This window comes from Schistocerca gregaria, chromosome 2 (genome assembly GCF_023897955.1).
Source record: "Schistocerca gregaria isolate iqSchGreg1 chromosome 2, iqSchGreg1.2, whole genome shotgun sequence".
Taxonomy (NCBI): Eukaryota; Metazoa; Arthropoda; class Insecta; order Orthoptera; family Acrididae; genus Schistocerca; species Schistocerca gregaria.
In genome coordinates this window covers 866,693,811-866,711,738 of record NC_064921.1, presented here as the reverse complement: position 1 = coordinate 866,711,738, position 17,928 = coordinate 866,693,811, and the positions used below count along the sequence as shown (strand labels likewise).

At 41.8% G+C, this 17,928-nt stretch overlaps 2 protein-coding genes across 6 annotated transcripts in view; both read left to right on the top strand.

Annotated features, from left to right (window-relative positions):
- The window catches only part of LOC126335244 (adenylate cyclase type 8), a 1,717,934-nt gene that overhangs the window by 944,542 nt on the left and 755,464 nt on the right, over window positions 1–17,928 (top strand). The window lies entirely within an intron of this gene.
- LOC126335250 (E3 ubiquitin-protein ligase SIAH1B-like) overlaps window positions 1–17,928 on the top strand; it is a 36,697-nt gene that overhangs the window by 16,302 nt on the left and 2,467 nt on the right. The window contains exon 2 of one of the 2 annotated variants that reach the window (XR_007564835.1): window positions 16,857–17,788. Coding sequence is in view for 1 of the 2 variants with exons in the window: in XM_049998293.1 (XP_049854250.1) it covers window positions 16,893–17,729 (837 nt within the window). In the remaining variant the exon portion in view is untranslated. Of the gene's footprint in view, window positions 1–16,856; window positions 17,844–17,928 lie in introns of those variants that run through there. The other variant, XM_049998293.1, reaches the window with a different exon arrangement.

Below are 17,928 nucleotides of genomic sequence, written 5' to 3'. Positions count from 1 at the left end.
GCATCCTCATGTGTTACCTCCCATGCCACAGAATCGTAGTGCCATTTTTCAACAGGACTATGCTCGTCACATGTCACGCGTCTGTCTGATGTTGACGTACCGTTGGCCAGCAAATGTGTCCTTGACAGAACACATGTGGGAACAGCTCTGACATCCGTCCCAGCGCCAGTATCCCGGGGATCAGTGATCATTTGCAACCGATGCCTCAGGACAAACACCGGAAGATATACGTTGGAGATCGACAATGTGTATGGGGCAACATGCCTGTCGAAAACCACGATCTGCGACAAGGGCTATTGCTGCTTTGTAACAACGCACGCTCCGTATTGCAATACCGCAACGAAGAATTGGAAGACACTCGAGCACCCGTCCTATAGCCACGGTCTCTCCTAAAGCGATTATCACTTCTTCGGTCCCTCAAAAATCGCCTCGAACAGCCGGAGATTTCCGTCGGACGTGGATGTGCAGCACACGGTTACGGACTTCCTCACGACGCAGCACATGGTGTACTAAACGGTGTCTTCAAAGGGGTGCGTCGCTGGGATGATTGCCTCAATGCTAACAGCTATACCTGATCGGTGTACCGATGCTGGGCTGTAAAGCCTTCGAACAGACAGCTAGAAAGGATGAGTCAAATTATAAAATTTATGAAAGAACCTGACTGTGAGCTTTGTGTTGCGTTTATAGATGAAGCCGTAATATGGAGAGAAGTGGAGGAATCTATATTACTAAACCACTAACGGTCGCTCGGTCAAACGGTCCCAATCGCATTTCTATGTTGTCTAACAGCTTCCAGGACCAAAAAGAATTTGTTTTCGAGTATTTCGTATAATTATTGACCGAATTAAAAAACTTTAAATGCAGTCACAATCTGCTCATTAGGCTGTATAATCTGACATTGAAGGTTACACACAATATGTCAAGTACACTACTGGCAATTAAAATTGCTACACCAAGAAGAAATGGAGATGAGAAACGGGTATTCATTGGACAAATATATTATACTAGAATTGACATGTGATTACATTTCCACACAATTTGGGTGCATAGATCCTGAGAAATCAATACCCAGAACAACCACCTCTGGCCGTAATAACGGCATTGATACGCATGGGCATTAGGTCAAACAGAGCTTGGATGGCGTGTACAGGTACAGCTGCCCATGCAGCTACAGCACGATACCACAGTTCATCAACAGTAGTGACTGGCGTATTGGGAAAGGACCCAGTTGCTCGGCCACCATTGACCAGATGTTTTCAGTAGGTGAGAGATCTGGGGAATGTGCTGGCCAGAGCGGCAGTCGAACATTTTCTGTATCCAAAAAGGCCCGTACAGGACCTGCAACATGCGGTCGTGCATTATCCTGCTGAAATGTAGGGTTTCGAAGGGATCGAATGGAGGGTAAAGCCACGAGTCGTAACACATCTGAAATGTATCGTTCACTGTTCAAAGTGCCGTAAATGCGAACAAGAAGTGACTGAGACGTGTAACCGATGGCAACCCATACCATCACGCCGGGTGATACGCCAGTATGGCTACGACGAATACACGCTTCCAATGTGCGTTCACCGCAACGTCGCCAAACACGGATGCGACCATCATGATGGCGTAAACTGAACCTGGATTCATCCTAAAAAATAACGTTTTGCAATTCGTGCACCCAGGTGGTTGTTGTCTTGCAAAAGCCCCCATCTGATGACTCAGGCATCGTAACGTGGGTGCACGATCCGTTACAGCCATGCGGGTAAGATGCCTGTCATCTCGACTACTAGTGATACGAGGCCGTTGGGATCAAGCAAGGCGTTTCGTATTACCCTCTTGAACCCACCGATTCCATATTCTGATAACAGTCATTGGATCTCGACCAACGCGAGTAGCAATGTCTCTATACGATAAATCGCAATCGCGATAGGCTACAATCCGACCTTTATCAAAGTCGGAAACATGATGGTCCGCATTTCTCCTCCTTACACGAGGCATTACAACAACGTTTCATCAGGCAACACCGGCCAACTGCTGTTTGTGTATGAGAAATCGGTTGGAAACTTTCCTCATGTCAACACGTTGTAGGTGGCGCCACCGTCGCCAACATTGAGAGAATGTTCTGAAAAGCTAATCAGTTGCATATCACTGCATCTTCTTCCTGTCGGTTAAATTTCGCGTCTGTAGCACGTCATCTTCGTGGTGTAGCAAATGTAATGGCAAATAGTGTAATAAGGTGAAAAATATTGTGTATATCTAAGATAAGTGTAGCGCACAGCATGCAAACTGCACAGATTATATTCATCCAGTATTTGGGGGTGAGAGCATTTAGCGATTTCGAACTAACTTAACACATAATTTCAGATCTTTTCTGAACTCTTTCTCGCTTACAGACCAATGAAATAATGAAAACAGTTTATCGGTTACTAAATGTTTGTTGTTCATGCGGTAAAACTTCAGCATGAAGCAAGACGTTTTAACATTCGGATGCGTCCAAAGATCGCGGAACCACGCCACAGTCGACAATGAACTTCGATACTACAGAAAAAGGAGAAGTTGAAGAAGACGTCCCCTCTCTCTCAGCTCACTAGATCCCTCACACGGAAGTAAACACAGAGCAGAGCATGGAAGCATTCTGCCCAGTTCATGACTTCAACTGAAACAGTCAACATCATGGACTATCACGAAAAGGTTATTCAGGTGTCAGAAGCAAGTAGTACATTTGACTGCATGCATTCAGGCTGGAGTGGGTGCAATATATTATTGATTGTCGTTTCAAATTGCCAAACTCTTTATAAATTTGACTCGATACTGAAATCACTGACATGACATCACAGGTCCTCTCAATCCGTAAGGATTTATTACTTTTCTCCTCCCTTTATGGGCACTTCACATTTTTAGGCAGCTTATGACTGAGGAAATTATTAGAATAGTATTCGTAGGCCTTAAACCACCAATTAATTGAATTCTGTTTCATTGAAAACAAAATTCCGTTCCTTTCAACAAAAGTAGTTTTCCTATACGTGACGTTAAACACATATCTCTCTTCGTGTTACACTGAAATCTAAAACTAGCTCAGAATTTCATACTTCATCTTTTATTGTATGTCCGTAAGTATCAATACACACACAACTTCAGTCGATGCGTGGTACAACACACTACCAAGTGAATTGGTTTCTACTTTCATTATTTAGATTTCTTTAAAATTGTCGAGAGGCGGTACTGTCCTGAAGGAAACAGAATCGTCAATGAGCAATCCATCCGGATCTGTCAGTCACGCACACAATCACATAAGCGGCTGGGTCACGCATTATTTCGGGAGAGGCAACATTAATTTACCTTCAACCAACATCCAAGTATTTATAAATACTAACAGCATTCACGAATAATTTCTGACTGTCACCAAAGGAAGCCGCGATTTAATGATAATATTTCTTTTGTGTATGTGGTAATCCTCACAATACACTGACAGCTTGCTGGATTTTCATACATTGCTGAACATGCAGTCTCTTCTAGTAGCACTACTTTTAAGTCGATTCATTCTTTCTCTCTATCGTCCCAAGCCCTCCGTGTTGGTTTGTTGAGCCAATCACAATATCTTCATCGCTCTCTGCCAGCAAAACAATTAGAATACCGCTTGTCTCTATTGCTCCACCGTATTTTCGGATAAAATTTAGTGATCAGACGCAAATACTATTTATTATATATTACTGGTTTCGACAAATTAGTTTATCGCCGCCAGACGCTTAGTATTGGTTTAGCAGATTTCAATATCTTCCTCGTGAAGCATATTGTCATGGTATGTTCAGAACAGCACATTTTAAACGCGATTATTTTAAACATTTATTGACAATTTAATGGAAAAGAAAATTGAGAACGCGCTAGGTGACGATCAGTTTGGCTTTAGGAAAAGTAAAGGCACAAGAGAGGCTATTCTGACCTTACGGCTAACAATGGAAGCAAGGCTAAAGAAAAATCAAGACACGTTCATAGGTTTTGTCGACCTGGAAAAAGCGTTCGACATATAAAATGGTGCAAGCTGTTCAAGATTCTGAAAAAAGTAGGGGTAATCTATAGGGAGAGACGGGTCATATACAATATGTACAACAACCAAGAGGGAATAATAAGAGTGGACGATCAAGAACGAAGTGCTCGTATTAAGAAAGGAGTAAGACAAGGCTATAGCCTTTCACCCCTACTCTTCAATCTGTACATCGAGGAAGCAATGATGGAAATAAAAGAAAGGTTCAGGAGTGGAATTAAAATACAAGGTGAAAGGATACCAATGATACGATTCGCTGATGACATTGCTATCCTGAGTGAAAGTGAAGAAGAATTAAATGATCTGCTGAACGGAATGAACAGTCTAATGAGTACACAGTATGGTTTGAGAGTAAATCGGAGAAAGACGAAGGTAATGGGGAGTAGTAGAAATGAGAATAGCGAGAAACTTAACATCAGGATTGATGGTCACGAAGTCAGTGAAGTTAAGGAATTCTGCTACCCAGGCAGTAAAATAACCAATGACGGACGGAGCAAGGAGGACATCACAAGCAGACTCGCTATGGCAAGAAAGGCATTTCTGGCCAAGAGAAGTCTACTAATATCAAATACCGGCCTTAATTTGAGGAAGAAATTTCTGAGGATGTACGTCTGGAGTACAGCATTGTATGGTAGTGAAACATGGACTGTGGGAAAACCGGAACAGAAGAGAATCGAAGCATTTGAGATGTGGTGCTATAGACGAATGTTGAAAATTAAGTGGACTGATAAGGTAAGGAATGAGGAGGTTCTACGAAGAATCGGAGAGGAAAGGAATATATGGAAAACACTGATAAGGAGAAGGGACAGGATGATAGGACATCTGCTAAGACATGAGGAATGACTTCCATGATATTAGAGGGAGCTGTAGAGGGCAAAAACTGTAGAGGAAGACAGAGATTGGAATAGGTCAAGCAATTAATTGAGGACGTAGGTTGCAAGTGCTACTCTGAGATGAAGAGGTTAGCACAGGAAAGGAATTCGTGGCGGGCCGCCATCAAACCAGTCAGTAGACTGATGAAAAAAAAAAAAAAAAAAAAAAGACAATTTACAGTAACTTGATCACATCTATGTATCTGTAAACTGACAATCAGTGTTTAAAATCATCACACATAATACGTACATCTCTGTGCACACCATGGCAGTATGCTTCTATGAAGAAGATATTTACATCTGCTAAAACAATATTAAGCTTCTGGTGATCACAACTTGATCTGTCGAAACCGGTAATTCATAACAAAATTTGCAACTTCCCATTTAATTTTAGCCTGAAAAAGACATGTATTATTATTTAAATTTGTTGTTTTCAATGTCTTAGTAATTGTTGATTTACGTACGAAGTTATTCTAAATATACCTTTTTGCATGTATTTTCACTACTTTCAAAATAAACCAAAAACGTAGAGCTGATTAATTAATCTAAATGTGTATGAATTTAGATAAACACAGAAAATACTTCTTAAAATTTGCAGCCCTTAATATGTTGATAATTTAGCAACATCAACATTTTTTAAAGTTGTTTTTAGTATCCTAGTATAATAAAACCTCTGTCCATTATGAATGTGAACACTGTGACTGTGAAAAATTTTTCCAGAGAAGTCTGCAACCAGTCTCCTCTCATGATGATACAATTGTTATTTTCCCATGAATAATAAATAGACAATAACAGTCATTTTTGAAAACTGGTTAGTTTAATGTTGATTTAAAGAAATGATTTTCAGTAGTGACCACAGTTTAAATACCAACAAAAAATTATGAATTTAAGAATAACATCATTGGTAAAAAATTTGAATATGTGCTAAAAATAATTTAAATTTGATTTTTTAACTTATTTTTATTCCACAGACTTTTTCGAGTGAGTGTAGTTCATTTTTAGCGTATACCATTATCAACACTAAAAAATTAAATGTGCTTTCCTACAGCATGTTGCAGGCTGACTAATTAAAACCAGGAATTTTCTATACGGTCATCGTGGAATTCGTTACAGTTTCGTAACCTTTTCCTTCAAGAAATCTTATTTTGACTCTCACCTCAAATGACTGCTAATTTTACTAAAGGTTTTACGCATTTACCAATGTCTCCAATATAATTAATTACATACCATATATCGAAACGACAATAGTAATTTAAACTCTTTATTTTTTTTTTACTGGGTATATGACAAATAGCGATTGCCTTCATTCAGCATCAAATAAATATTTACAGAAAGCACTGTTATGAGAGCCTGACACACTGAGGAAATATATCGACTGTGTCGATGTATGACCCGTATAATGGAGATGCATAAATATAAGCACTTTTCTGATAATATTGATATATTGCTGTCTTCACTATCCGTGTACTTTTTTCTTGAGAGAGTAAACTTTAATATCCTAAGGTCGATGATACCGTTAGAGACAGAAAATAAGTTTCGTCTAGGTTTACAGTTCATTAATCAGTTCTTGAACAAATTTTCACTGGGCGTCATGTAGGCTAATACAAATAAGGAGTTTATTAACTCCGAGAGTTTTGTAGGTAGAATAATTATCTTTCGCTACTCAGCGCTGTTGTCTCACCAGGAAAAGCTGGTCCTACGGTTTCCTTCATATCTGGAGTTTGGTTTTTTTCATGGCAGATGAGTAAACGAAATTACATGTTTTTCGCAACTCTTAAATGTTTTTTCGTTGCCTCAGTAACAGACGCTAGACGTCGTCTGAAAAATAAACATTTCTGAAATCAGCGTTACCAACATAAAAGCATAAAACACCCCAAAACCCGTTGTGCCTCTGTCTTCAAGTGCGTTTCACCCGAAATACACTTATAATTCATGACTCGTGACTTCACCGTTCCAGAATCATATGACCTATAAGCCGTAAAGGTAACATGTCTCCTTACAGACCTCACAGCAATACTCGTAGAATAAAATTACATGGAATGTCGTAATTTTTCATATCTTATTTATCTGTGATCTCGCGGATGTCGATTTGATATATTTTGTCTAGGTAAACAGATGTAGCTGTTATGAAACGGAAGGTTGATGAACATCACAGGCATGATACTATGCTGTTGTCTCCCTTCGACCTATGAACTGACTTACCAGCCTGTTTAACATGAATTTCGAAGCATGATCCCTGGATGCCCAGTCCCTCATCACGGTGCACAGGCAGCGGAAACGAGTTCTGACCTTAGAAATGTACAGGAAATGATAGCGTGGGCAATGTTGCGACTACTCTGCATGGGATTCTCATTTACGTGATGAAGGACGTTCTCTTCAAAGTGTAGAGTGGGGTGCGTCCGTGGGGCACCGCAGTCAATTCTCCTAGTTGCGAACGTAGATGTTTCCACGACGTTACTGTGGTGGGACGAAAACTGTATGTGAAGCAATAATTAGAACAGGGATTGACGTGGGTACCCTCTTCCCATTTCTGTGTGGGCCATGAAATGGGAGATTTGAATGTGGTCCGATATTCAGACTTAATGTGTACCTAACTAGTATATCTCCGAACAGTGGTTCCTTATTAAACGTAACAGTAAGTCCCTCTACAGCCTCTAGAGGTCTATAATAGTAGTTGTTAAACATCTTGAAAATCTTGTTATTGGCGGGGAAGAGATGGTACATAGATTAGGAGTCAGTTACGAACCAACTGAAGGGATTTGCTCCCGGAACCCTGTTGCGTCATCCCTGAGGTCCGCTGACATAGCGCACACACGAGTTCATTAACGTCAGTCACTATGACGCACGGCTCCAATTAGCATTGTTGCACAAAAGGCAACACGGCGTCATAGTTGCGTCAATATAGCGCAATGGAATCTGTTTACACCACACCTGTACACAAAACTTACATAGAACGTGGCGTTTCGACTACACTAGGATCTTTGATATAGGGCAGTAAATAAGAAGAAAGTTGTCGGAGCTTTTATCAACGATAATAGGGAAGGTGGTTTTGATTTCATTGGTATTATTATTACTGTTACGAATGAAACACATACAGCATCGTTGTAATATTCTACAATATTTATTATTTACTAGACGAAGCGGTTTCCGGGTGCTACAACGTCATCAGGTACAAAGATAAGCAAGTGGTGCAGTGAAATATTTTGGATAAAAGATATTAAACTAATGCATCTACAGAGTATCTCCATTTATAGAGTTGGAAAATGTTAAAATTAGAATTAGGAAGAAAACAAGAGCAACTATTTCAGTGTAAGTGCGATGAAATATTTTTTAACTACGATAAAATATGTGACACAATGGAGTTTGGGTTCACTGCATAAATTATTTAGATCCAACCCTAGACATCAGTGACCATATTCAAACTTTCAAGATATGCAGGAAAATTACCACCATTGATATGGTAATACCAACCAATTCTCAACACCCAGTGACGCATAAACATGCTGCCTTTCATTCAACGATACATCCCCTAATATCCATCTCCATGACTAAAGAATCGAATTAAATGCCCTCAAACAAATAGCATCAAATAATGGCTATCCTACTATCTTAGTCCATAATGGTTCAAATGGCTCTGAGCACTATGGGACTTAACATCTATGGTCATCAGTCCCCTAGAACTTAGAACTACTTAAACCTAACTAACCTAAGGACATCACACAACACCCAACCATCACGAGGCAGAGAAAATCCCTAACCCTGCCGGGAATCGAACCCGGGATACCGGGCGTGGGAAGCGAGAACGTTACCGCACAACCAGGAGATGCGGGCAGTCCATAATGCATAAAAAGCAGAATCAACAAGTGTACTCTCTTCACCCTGTCCTTGACCCACCACCTCAAGAGCATAGTAATTGGTGCACAATTACATCCTTAGTAAAAGTCTCACTGTTGGACACTTTTTGTCTAATGGTAAAGAGAGCACTTCAGGTTTGGAAAAGAGTGGAATATACAGGGTGGTCCATTGATCTTGACCGGGCGAAATATCTCACGAAATAAGCGTCAAACGAAAAAACTACAAAGAATGAAACTTGTCTAGCTTGAAGCGAGAAACCAGATGGCGCTATGGCTGGCCCGCTAGATGGCGCTGCCATACGTCAAACGGTATCAACTGCGTTTTTTAAAATAGGAACCCCCATTTTTATTACATTTTCGTGTAGTGCGTAAAGAAATATGAATGTTTTAGTTGGACCACGTTTTTCACTTTGTGATAGATGGTGCTGTAATAGTCACAAACATATGGCTCACAATTTTAGACGAACAATTGGTAACAGGTAGTTTTTTTAAATGAAAATACAGAATGTAGGTACGTTTGAACATTTTATTTTGGTTGCTCCAATGTGATACACGTATCTTTGTGAACTTATCATTTCTAGGAACGCATGCTGTTACAGCGTGATTACCTGTAAATACCACATTAATGCAATAAATGCTCAAAATTATGTCCGTCAACCTCAATGCATTTGGCAATATGTGTAACGACATTAATCTCAGCAGCGAGTAGTTCGCCTTCTGTAATGTTCACATACGCATTGACAGTGCGCTGACGCATGTTGTCAGGCGTTGACGGAGGATCACGATAGCAAATATCCTTCTACTTTCCCCACATAAAGAAATCCGGGGAAAATTGGTATGAGACAGTTCAGTTTCATGTGGTCTCCAGGTGAAATATTTCTGGGTTCACGGCGATTAATATCACTGAGTAAGATGTGACTGTCGCCCTCCTTTCCACCATGCACTAAGTGGTAAAACGTGTCCAGAATGGATAGGTCAGAAGAGCTCATTGGCTTCGAACGTGGAACAAGTCACTAGATGTCACATGATTACTTGAGTAACAAATCCGTCAGGGACTTTACAACGCAGGGACTTTTCAACGCAAGCCCAGCAGACGATATGAACAGAGAGACAAGAGCCTTCGAGCATTGCGGACGGTGGTTATGAGAAATCGCATGAAACCAGCTAAAGGAATCGCTCGTGAGTGTCAAACTGTAGCAGTAAACTAGGTAGCACAATGATTGCTACTAGTGAGTTAAAGATAATTGGGTACAGTGGTCGAGCAGCTGCTTATGAGCCACAGATTTCTGTAGCCAGTACTAAGGGACGCTTGAGGTCATGTAAAGAGCAACGCCAATCGACAGTGGATGACGGGAAACGAATGATTTCTAGTGATAAATCACGTTGCACGTTGTGGACATACAATAGAAGGGTTTCGGTTTGACGAAAGCCTTAGGAACTTTACCGACCATCATGTATAATGCCAACATTAAAGTATGAAGGATGTTGCGCTGCGGTGTGTGGTCTCCTTACCGCGCTTCAAAAATGTAAATTCGGAAGGATATTAATTTAACTTAAATGGTTATGTACCGTGCACAGCGGAGGAATGATCAGGACGATGATCACATCAGTACGATAGTCATGGAGCAGCACCTGTGAGGATATGGTTTTTCCACAAAAACATTTCTGAAATTAATTAGCGTGCCAAGAGTTCCGATCTGAACCCAATCGAACATCTTTGGGATGAGACCGTCGGTTTCTCTCCAGATTCCAGAGTCTAACATCACTATTTATATGATTTTGGCTCTTGAGGAAGATAAACTACTGGCGTTGCCTGGTGAAACTTTAATATGATGCCTCTTGTAAGGAGGAGAAATGCGTACCATCACGTTTCCGACTTTGATAAAGGTCGGATTGTAGCCTATCGTGATTTCGATTTATCGTATCGCGACATTGCTGCTCGCGTTGGTCGAGATCCAATGACTGTTAGCGGAATATGGAATCTGTGGGTTAAGGAGGGTAATACGGAACGCCGTGCTGGATCCCAAAGGCCTCGTATCACAAGCAGTCGAGATGACGGGCATCTTATCCGCATGGCTGTAACGGATCGTGCAGCCACGTCTCGATCCCTGAGTCAACAGAGGCGGACGTTTACAAGACAAAAAACATCAGCACGAACAGTTCGACGACGTTTGCAGCAGCATGGACTATCAGCTCGGAGACCATGGCTGCGGTTACCGTGACGCTGCATCACAGACAGGAGCGCCTGCGATGGTGTACTCAACGACGAACCTGGGTGCACGAATGGCAAAACGTCATTTTTTCGGATGAATCCAGGTTCTGTTTACACCATGATGATGGTCGCAACCGTGTTTGGTGATGTCGCGATGAAAGCACAATGGAAGCGTGTATTCGTCATCGCCATACTGGCTTATCACCCGGCGTGATGGTATGGGGTGCCATTGGTTACACGTCTCGGTCACTTCTTGTTCGCATTGACTGCATTTTGAACAGTGGACGATTCATTTCAGATGTGTTACGACCCGTGACTCTACCCTTCAATCGATCCCTGCGAAACCCTACATTTCAGCAGGATAATGTACGAACGTAGCAGGTCCTGTACGGGCCTTTCTGGATACGAAAATGTTCGACTGCTGCCCTCGCCAGCACATTCTCCAGATCTATCACCAATTGAAAACGTTTGGTCAATGGTGGCCGAGCAACTGGCTCGTCACAATACTCCAGTCATTACTCTTGATGAACTGTGGTATCGTGTTGAAGCTGCATGGGCAACTGTACCTATACACGCCATCCAAGCTCTGTTTGACTCAATGCCCAGGCGTATCAAGGCCGTTATTACGGCCAGAGGTGGTTGTTCTGGGTACTGATTTCTCAGGATCTATGCACATAAAATTTCGTGAAAATGTAATCACATGTCAGTTCTAGTATAATATATTTGTCCAATGAATACCCGTTTATCATCTGCATTTCTTCTTGGTGTAGTAATTTTAATGGCCAGTAGTGTAGCTTGCAAATTATGGCACTGAAATTGTTTTTTTAAAGGGATCATTGCCTTGTTTTTAAATGCACCGCTACAATTTTTCCATTCAACTACATAAAAAGCATAGAAAGTATGGAAGTTGATCAGATACGAACATCATAAGATCACCGTAAACCACTGTCTTGCCGTCCGGAAAAAGGTCCCAGAAATATATGCCCTACTGCACCATAGGTACTGAACACATAACACAGCTGTGTTTCGTATGTTTATCTGTGACCTAGAAGCCCATCAGTCCGACTGCTGCTGTTGTAGCGATTAGTACTCATTGTACATTTACGGTGTGTACGACACTCAAAAAAGTAGAAAAAGTTTTCGTTTATTAAGAGTGTCGCAAAACTTGGCAACTGTGCGGTTATACGCAGAAAGGTGTCATACCAAGACTTCTCATTGTGTCTTTGGAAACATTATTTAAAAAAAAAGGTACTGGAATTTGAAAAGTAAAATACGTAATCGAAAAAACAGAAGCTGATGAGAGAAATGGAAATGTTAACGCGCAATCCACGTCGGACAAAGAGGCAGCCTGAACACCCGAATGAGATCATATAAAGGGATGAGCAGCTAATACTACATTCCAACGGATCTCAACCTTCCCTATCTTGCTCCATCAACAGCTTCGTGGCAGTGCATTGCAAAATCAGTTATTGTTCACCGAAATGTGTTTAAAACTGCAATGTGACGAGGCATTTCTCAGTAACATTTTATTCATGAATGTATCATCGTTTATAAACCATGGGAAAATCCTCGCAATATGCGCCACTGGTCAGCTGTAATTGCACGCAGGCTGAGAAAGAGGTGGATAAACAACGTCTACATGAAGGGGTATTGCGGACGTTTCAAGAGCAACATCATTGGCCCCCGTCTATTGATGGGGCTCCATATAGCCACAGATGTGTACAGTGAGTTACAGGTATAGTGCCTCGTTATCGGAAAAAAATGCACTCAACGTAAGGCGACAATGTGGTACTAACATAATATTCAGTCTTTCTGAATCTTCTGAGCTTTTATCTGTAGAGGAAATTAAAACAAGAGGCCCATAAGAAAATTACGATTCCCAAAGACATAAAATGCTGTGTAATAGGAAACCGTGTTGCGATAAGTCTAGATTCTCTCCAGAAGATTGTGTAGCATGTATCAGTGCGCAAAGCCAACATTTTGACCACTTGATATGACAGTCATAAAATAAAGAACCGTAGCTAAGTTTCATGTTTCTTTAAATTTGGTACAATAGAGCGGACGTCTGTGAAATTACTTCTCCTCGCCGGCCGTTGTGGCCGTGCTGTTCTAGGCACTTCAGTGTGGAACCGCGAGACCGCTACGGTCGCAGGTTCGAATCCTGCCTCCGGCATGAATGTGTGTGATGTCCTTAGGTTAGTTAGGTTTAAGTAGTTCTAAGTTCTAGGGGACTGATGACCTCAGAAGTCCCATAGTGCTCAGAGCCATTTGAACCAACTTCTCCTAACGAAGCAACAGTTGTCTGCGGTGATGTTATCTTGTTGCTACTACATAAAGTTTCGCACACATAATACCGTTGAAGCCCACTTCGAATGTTCTTTCTAGGCCACAAAAGAGAATGCAGTTGTATCCGCTTTACCTAGACACAACAAGTCACAGTGCAGGTAACTTGGGAGCGCCAGTTTTCCCTTTGTATGTCGATATCGCTACGTTTGCACGCTGTGGCGTTTCTGAGGGTCTTGTGTAATTAGTTACGCTGTGGTCTTTCTCATGGCAGTAACGTGCGTTCTCTTATATTTGACCTGATTTAAATTTGGCAGCTATGACACAGCATTATGAATTAAAATTAAAATAGAAATATGGAGGACGTTAAAATGTTTGAACTGTAAGCACGAGAGACTCGTGTTAAGGTGGATAGCATATCAGATGTAGGTTTTCCACCATTTACTTGCACAGTTTAAGGTAAAATGACAGGAAAGTTTCTTTGAAAAGGACATGGACAGTTTATTTCCTGATTCTTCCCAATTCGACCTTTTTGCTCCGCCTCTAATCATTTTGTCATCAACATGGCACTAACGAAGTCTTCCTTCTTGTAGCTTCCATGACATAGGATAACGGGGACTTTAGTAGTAAGTTATTTTGTTCCAGAGCACACAGCCAATTTTCTTCAAAGCCATTTCTTCTGACACTTGGGCGTAGTTACTGAAAGACTCTGATAAGGGCACTAACTAATGGACTGCTCTGCACTCTTCGATTTTCATTACACGCCTTGGATTTGAAGATCAGTGCCCAGGCATTAATTTCCTAAAGGAGCATGGCAGCACAATTACCAAAAAGGCTTTGAGGATTAGCTTACCGAGCGCTGATACGCAGAAAACATTTCAAACTTATTAACATAGTCGGTAGTGGCTGAGTGCATAGGATATATCTTGCAAATCATGAAGTCACTGATTCGATTTCCATTAATAGGAACTTCGCTTAAAATGTTATTTAAATTCTATATTTACCGTCAATAGAAACGGTGGCTAACAAATTTTGAATAATTAAGTTTTATTTTATTTTCAACCATTAGTTTATAAGATAAATTAAAATTTCATAGTAACAAACGAAACACCTTACTGTTTAATGAAAATCATATGACCTTGAACAATACTTTCACTCCAGAAATAAAAAAAACTATTTTATTTCTATATGTCTTACATTTTTACAAATTTTCATTTCTTGTGAATACATGCATTTTTATTCAGTTAGTAATCAGATATGAAAAGATATTATTAAAAAAATTATGATTCAATATTTTTCAGTTATCAGTTACATTTGTTAAAAAAAGAAAATAAAGTGTTGCTGCTACCAAGATTCGAACCAGTGAAGTCACAATTACAAAACTCTGTCCTAACGTTTCACGTGCAGGTAACTGTGTAGTAAAAAAGAAAAGTTCTTTACTTACTTATAGTACTCACAAATCTAATTTTCTAAGCCAATTTTATCGATTCTTCTTGAAAACTACATCATATTCTTCAGAAGAATTGATGGCTGGACACTGACACTGACTTCCTGTTTTCATGAAGAAAATCGAAGACGGTCAGTCGATAACGTCCCCTTGCAACACAATAGAAGATCCTGTGGCAAAGCAATGAAATATACTTGAGAGTGCTCTTTACTTCAGTGGCTGTTTCTATGACTCTGAAGATGAAAACATAGAAGACTTAAAAATCGACTGCAAATATGAAGTAACTACAAACAAAGCTGAGTGAAAAATACTGCTAAAATAGCCTGACAAGGAAAGTGTGCAACCTCTGACGTTCAAAACCTCAGGAAAATGTGCCTGAAATATAAATTTCTTATCTCGAACACAGTGGTAGTCATTAGCATCCAAAACTGCGTGCCACACTGCGAATGACCAACTGTTCAATGTGTATGAAAGTCACTTTCCATACTCTTTAAAAACTTTTTGACTGTTACACCTTAATTCCCTTGAAGTGAACTTGATATCACATTGTGCTAGTCACTTTGTCTAATATTACCTTCAAGTTTGATTTATTCTGAATGCACCTATAGTACGTCAAACACTTGCTACAGATGTTAAATCCATGACTGTAGTAGCCTTCATAAATGTTCTCCAGTATGTTGTCATTGAGGGGTCAGTCTGGCTGGCTCCCATGCATGGGTCCTGGGTTTAATTCCCAGAACCACTGGGGGTTTCTCCATGATGAGAGGACTTGTAGAGGGTGCAGCAATGTGGTGCTAAAAGAATAGTAGCGTAGCAAGTTCAAGAAATCAGGCAGCAATGAGGGGAGCAGTTTGTTGATCACATTCCCCTCCATACTGCATCCGATAAAGAGATTGGCAAAGGATGACACTGAGGTTTTTCATGCCTAATTGACCTGTCTAGAGCCAGAACACAGAACTTGGAATTTTTTGTTTTGTCATTTGCCACTAAAATTTTGACAACAATCTTGACATCAATTTGTCTCATAATACTAAAGCAAACTCTTTATACTATAACCCACAACTGAACACTCCAAACGACAGCCTCTGATCGCAGGTATACTAATCATACAACTAAGTAAATGTCTGTTAGTGCAGGAATAATGTGCAAAGCTGCATTTTGCATGCAGGCAGCTCATACCACAGATTTTGAAATGAACGAATCATACAAGGTGTTCAGAAATTCCTGTTACAAAGTTCTAGGACTTGTAGAGGGAGAGAGTGGATAATATTTTGTATCGGAAACCATCTGAAGAAGTATACTGTAAAACCATCTGAAAACATGTTGGTGTAGCGACAACTTTTGCAAGTAATTGACCCAGTACATCACTTGTTTTATAATTCCACTTAGTAAGAGACAAAGAAATTCCTTGTGCACTTGTTGACAGGTTCTCTTCAGCATGATGGAATAAGGCATCTTCCAATTTGGCTGTAGGGCATCTCCATAGAGAATCATACCAATTCAGATGTTCAGTGTCTCCATAGAGCATCACACTCACCCCAGCCAATGATGAAGGTACCCACTCCCAAAGCTGTTGTGTGATTATGGCGAAAAGGGTATCCAATATAGTCAGATGTTGTGAAGAACAAAGTCAATAAAGGTTGATTTGTGGGATTGAAGGGACCAGACTACCAGGGCCATCGATCCTCAATAAAGGTGACAAGAAACTCTTCCACTACCATGAACACCATTTAGAAGCATCATGTCTAAGCATTCTGCAAACATGTACTCAGCCATGTTTCTCTAACACTGACACTGGAACCAGATCAGAGAGGTACGACAAATGTCAAATGATACCAGCTGATCTGACCTAACCACCCCTCACCAGGACTACCTGTTGCATACCTACCTAGCAAACATGCTTCAAAGTGGTTGTAACATGGAAATGGTACATTTATGGATATGAATTCCTTTTAAAAATATTCCAAACTCACTCCACTCTACAGGTCCTAAAAGCCTGTAATGAGACTTTCAGAACTCTCAGCATTCTAAGAACATTCTTACACAGTTCTGAGCATCCGAGGTACTCTAAACAGAATTCACCTTTTTTTTTTGGGGGGGGGGTAAACTTTGTAAACTCAGTGGTTATTGGAGCCCTAACTGACGAGTTGCATTTCATTCAAAGGTAACGGATCTGAAGGCTGAGGGACTGTGTTCAGTTATGGGTGACGGCGCAGTGGATGTAGTGGAAGAGACGACAGAGTCCCTGGAGTCGGTGCTGCAGAGCCTGCGGTGCCCCGGCTCGTGCGGCCGGCTGATGGCGGCGCCCATCCGGCTGTGCACGGAGGGCCACAGCGTGTGCGCGCGCCACCACCGCGGCGCCTGCCCGCTCTGCGGAGACCTGGTGCTCGAGCTGCGCGACTCGCGGCTCGAGGCGGTGGCGCGCGCCGTGCGCGACGCGCCCTGCCAGAACCGCGCGCGCGGCTGCCAGTACCGCGCAGGCCTCGACGCGCTCGTGCGCCACCAGCGCTGCTGCGACGCGCGCCTCGCGCCGTGCGCGCTCCCTGGATGTGCGTGGCGCGCGCCCCCCCACCACCTGGCCGCGCACATCGCCGACGCGCACGCTGACCGCGCACTGCCCGCCGGCTGCCACCTGGACGCGGGCGCACTGCTGCGCGTCGATCGCGGCCACCGGCTCGTCGTCGCCGACTCTGGAGATGTCTTCGTCTTCCGCTACCGGCTCGACTCGGGCGGCGCGCGCCTGCTCGCCGCACTGCACTACGTCGGCCTCCACGAGAACGCCTCCAACTTCCGCTTCAGCTTCGAATTGACGTCTGCAGCGGGCACGGTCAGGCAAGTGCTGCCCGTCGCACCGGCGCCCGAAGACGAACCTCTCCTGGAGGACGAGCCCTTCTGCCTGGAGAAGAGTGCTATAGTGGAAGGTGAAGAGCTGCTCAGAATTCTCAATGACGCCGATGTCAAATGTGTTGTCAGAGTGAGGCAGGTGAAATGCCTCAGTGCTCTTCCCAGCAGAAGGACTTCTGTGCCCTGGTTCTGATGACAGCGGTCAAACACATAATAACTTTTGAATACATTATGGGAGTGACAGTGATGAATGTGTTATAAATATTTACTATCAAAAACAGTCTAGATCACATTTTTTTTTTTTTTTGGTGACCAGTTTCGACCACTACAGTGGTCATCTTCTGACCAATGAGTAAGAACCTCTTTCTGCTGGAAAACCAGTCACAACAATA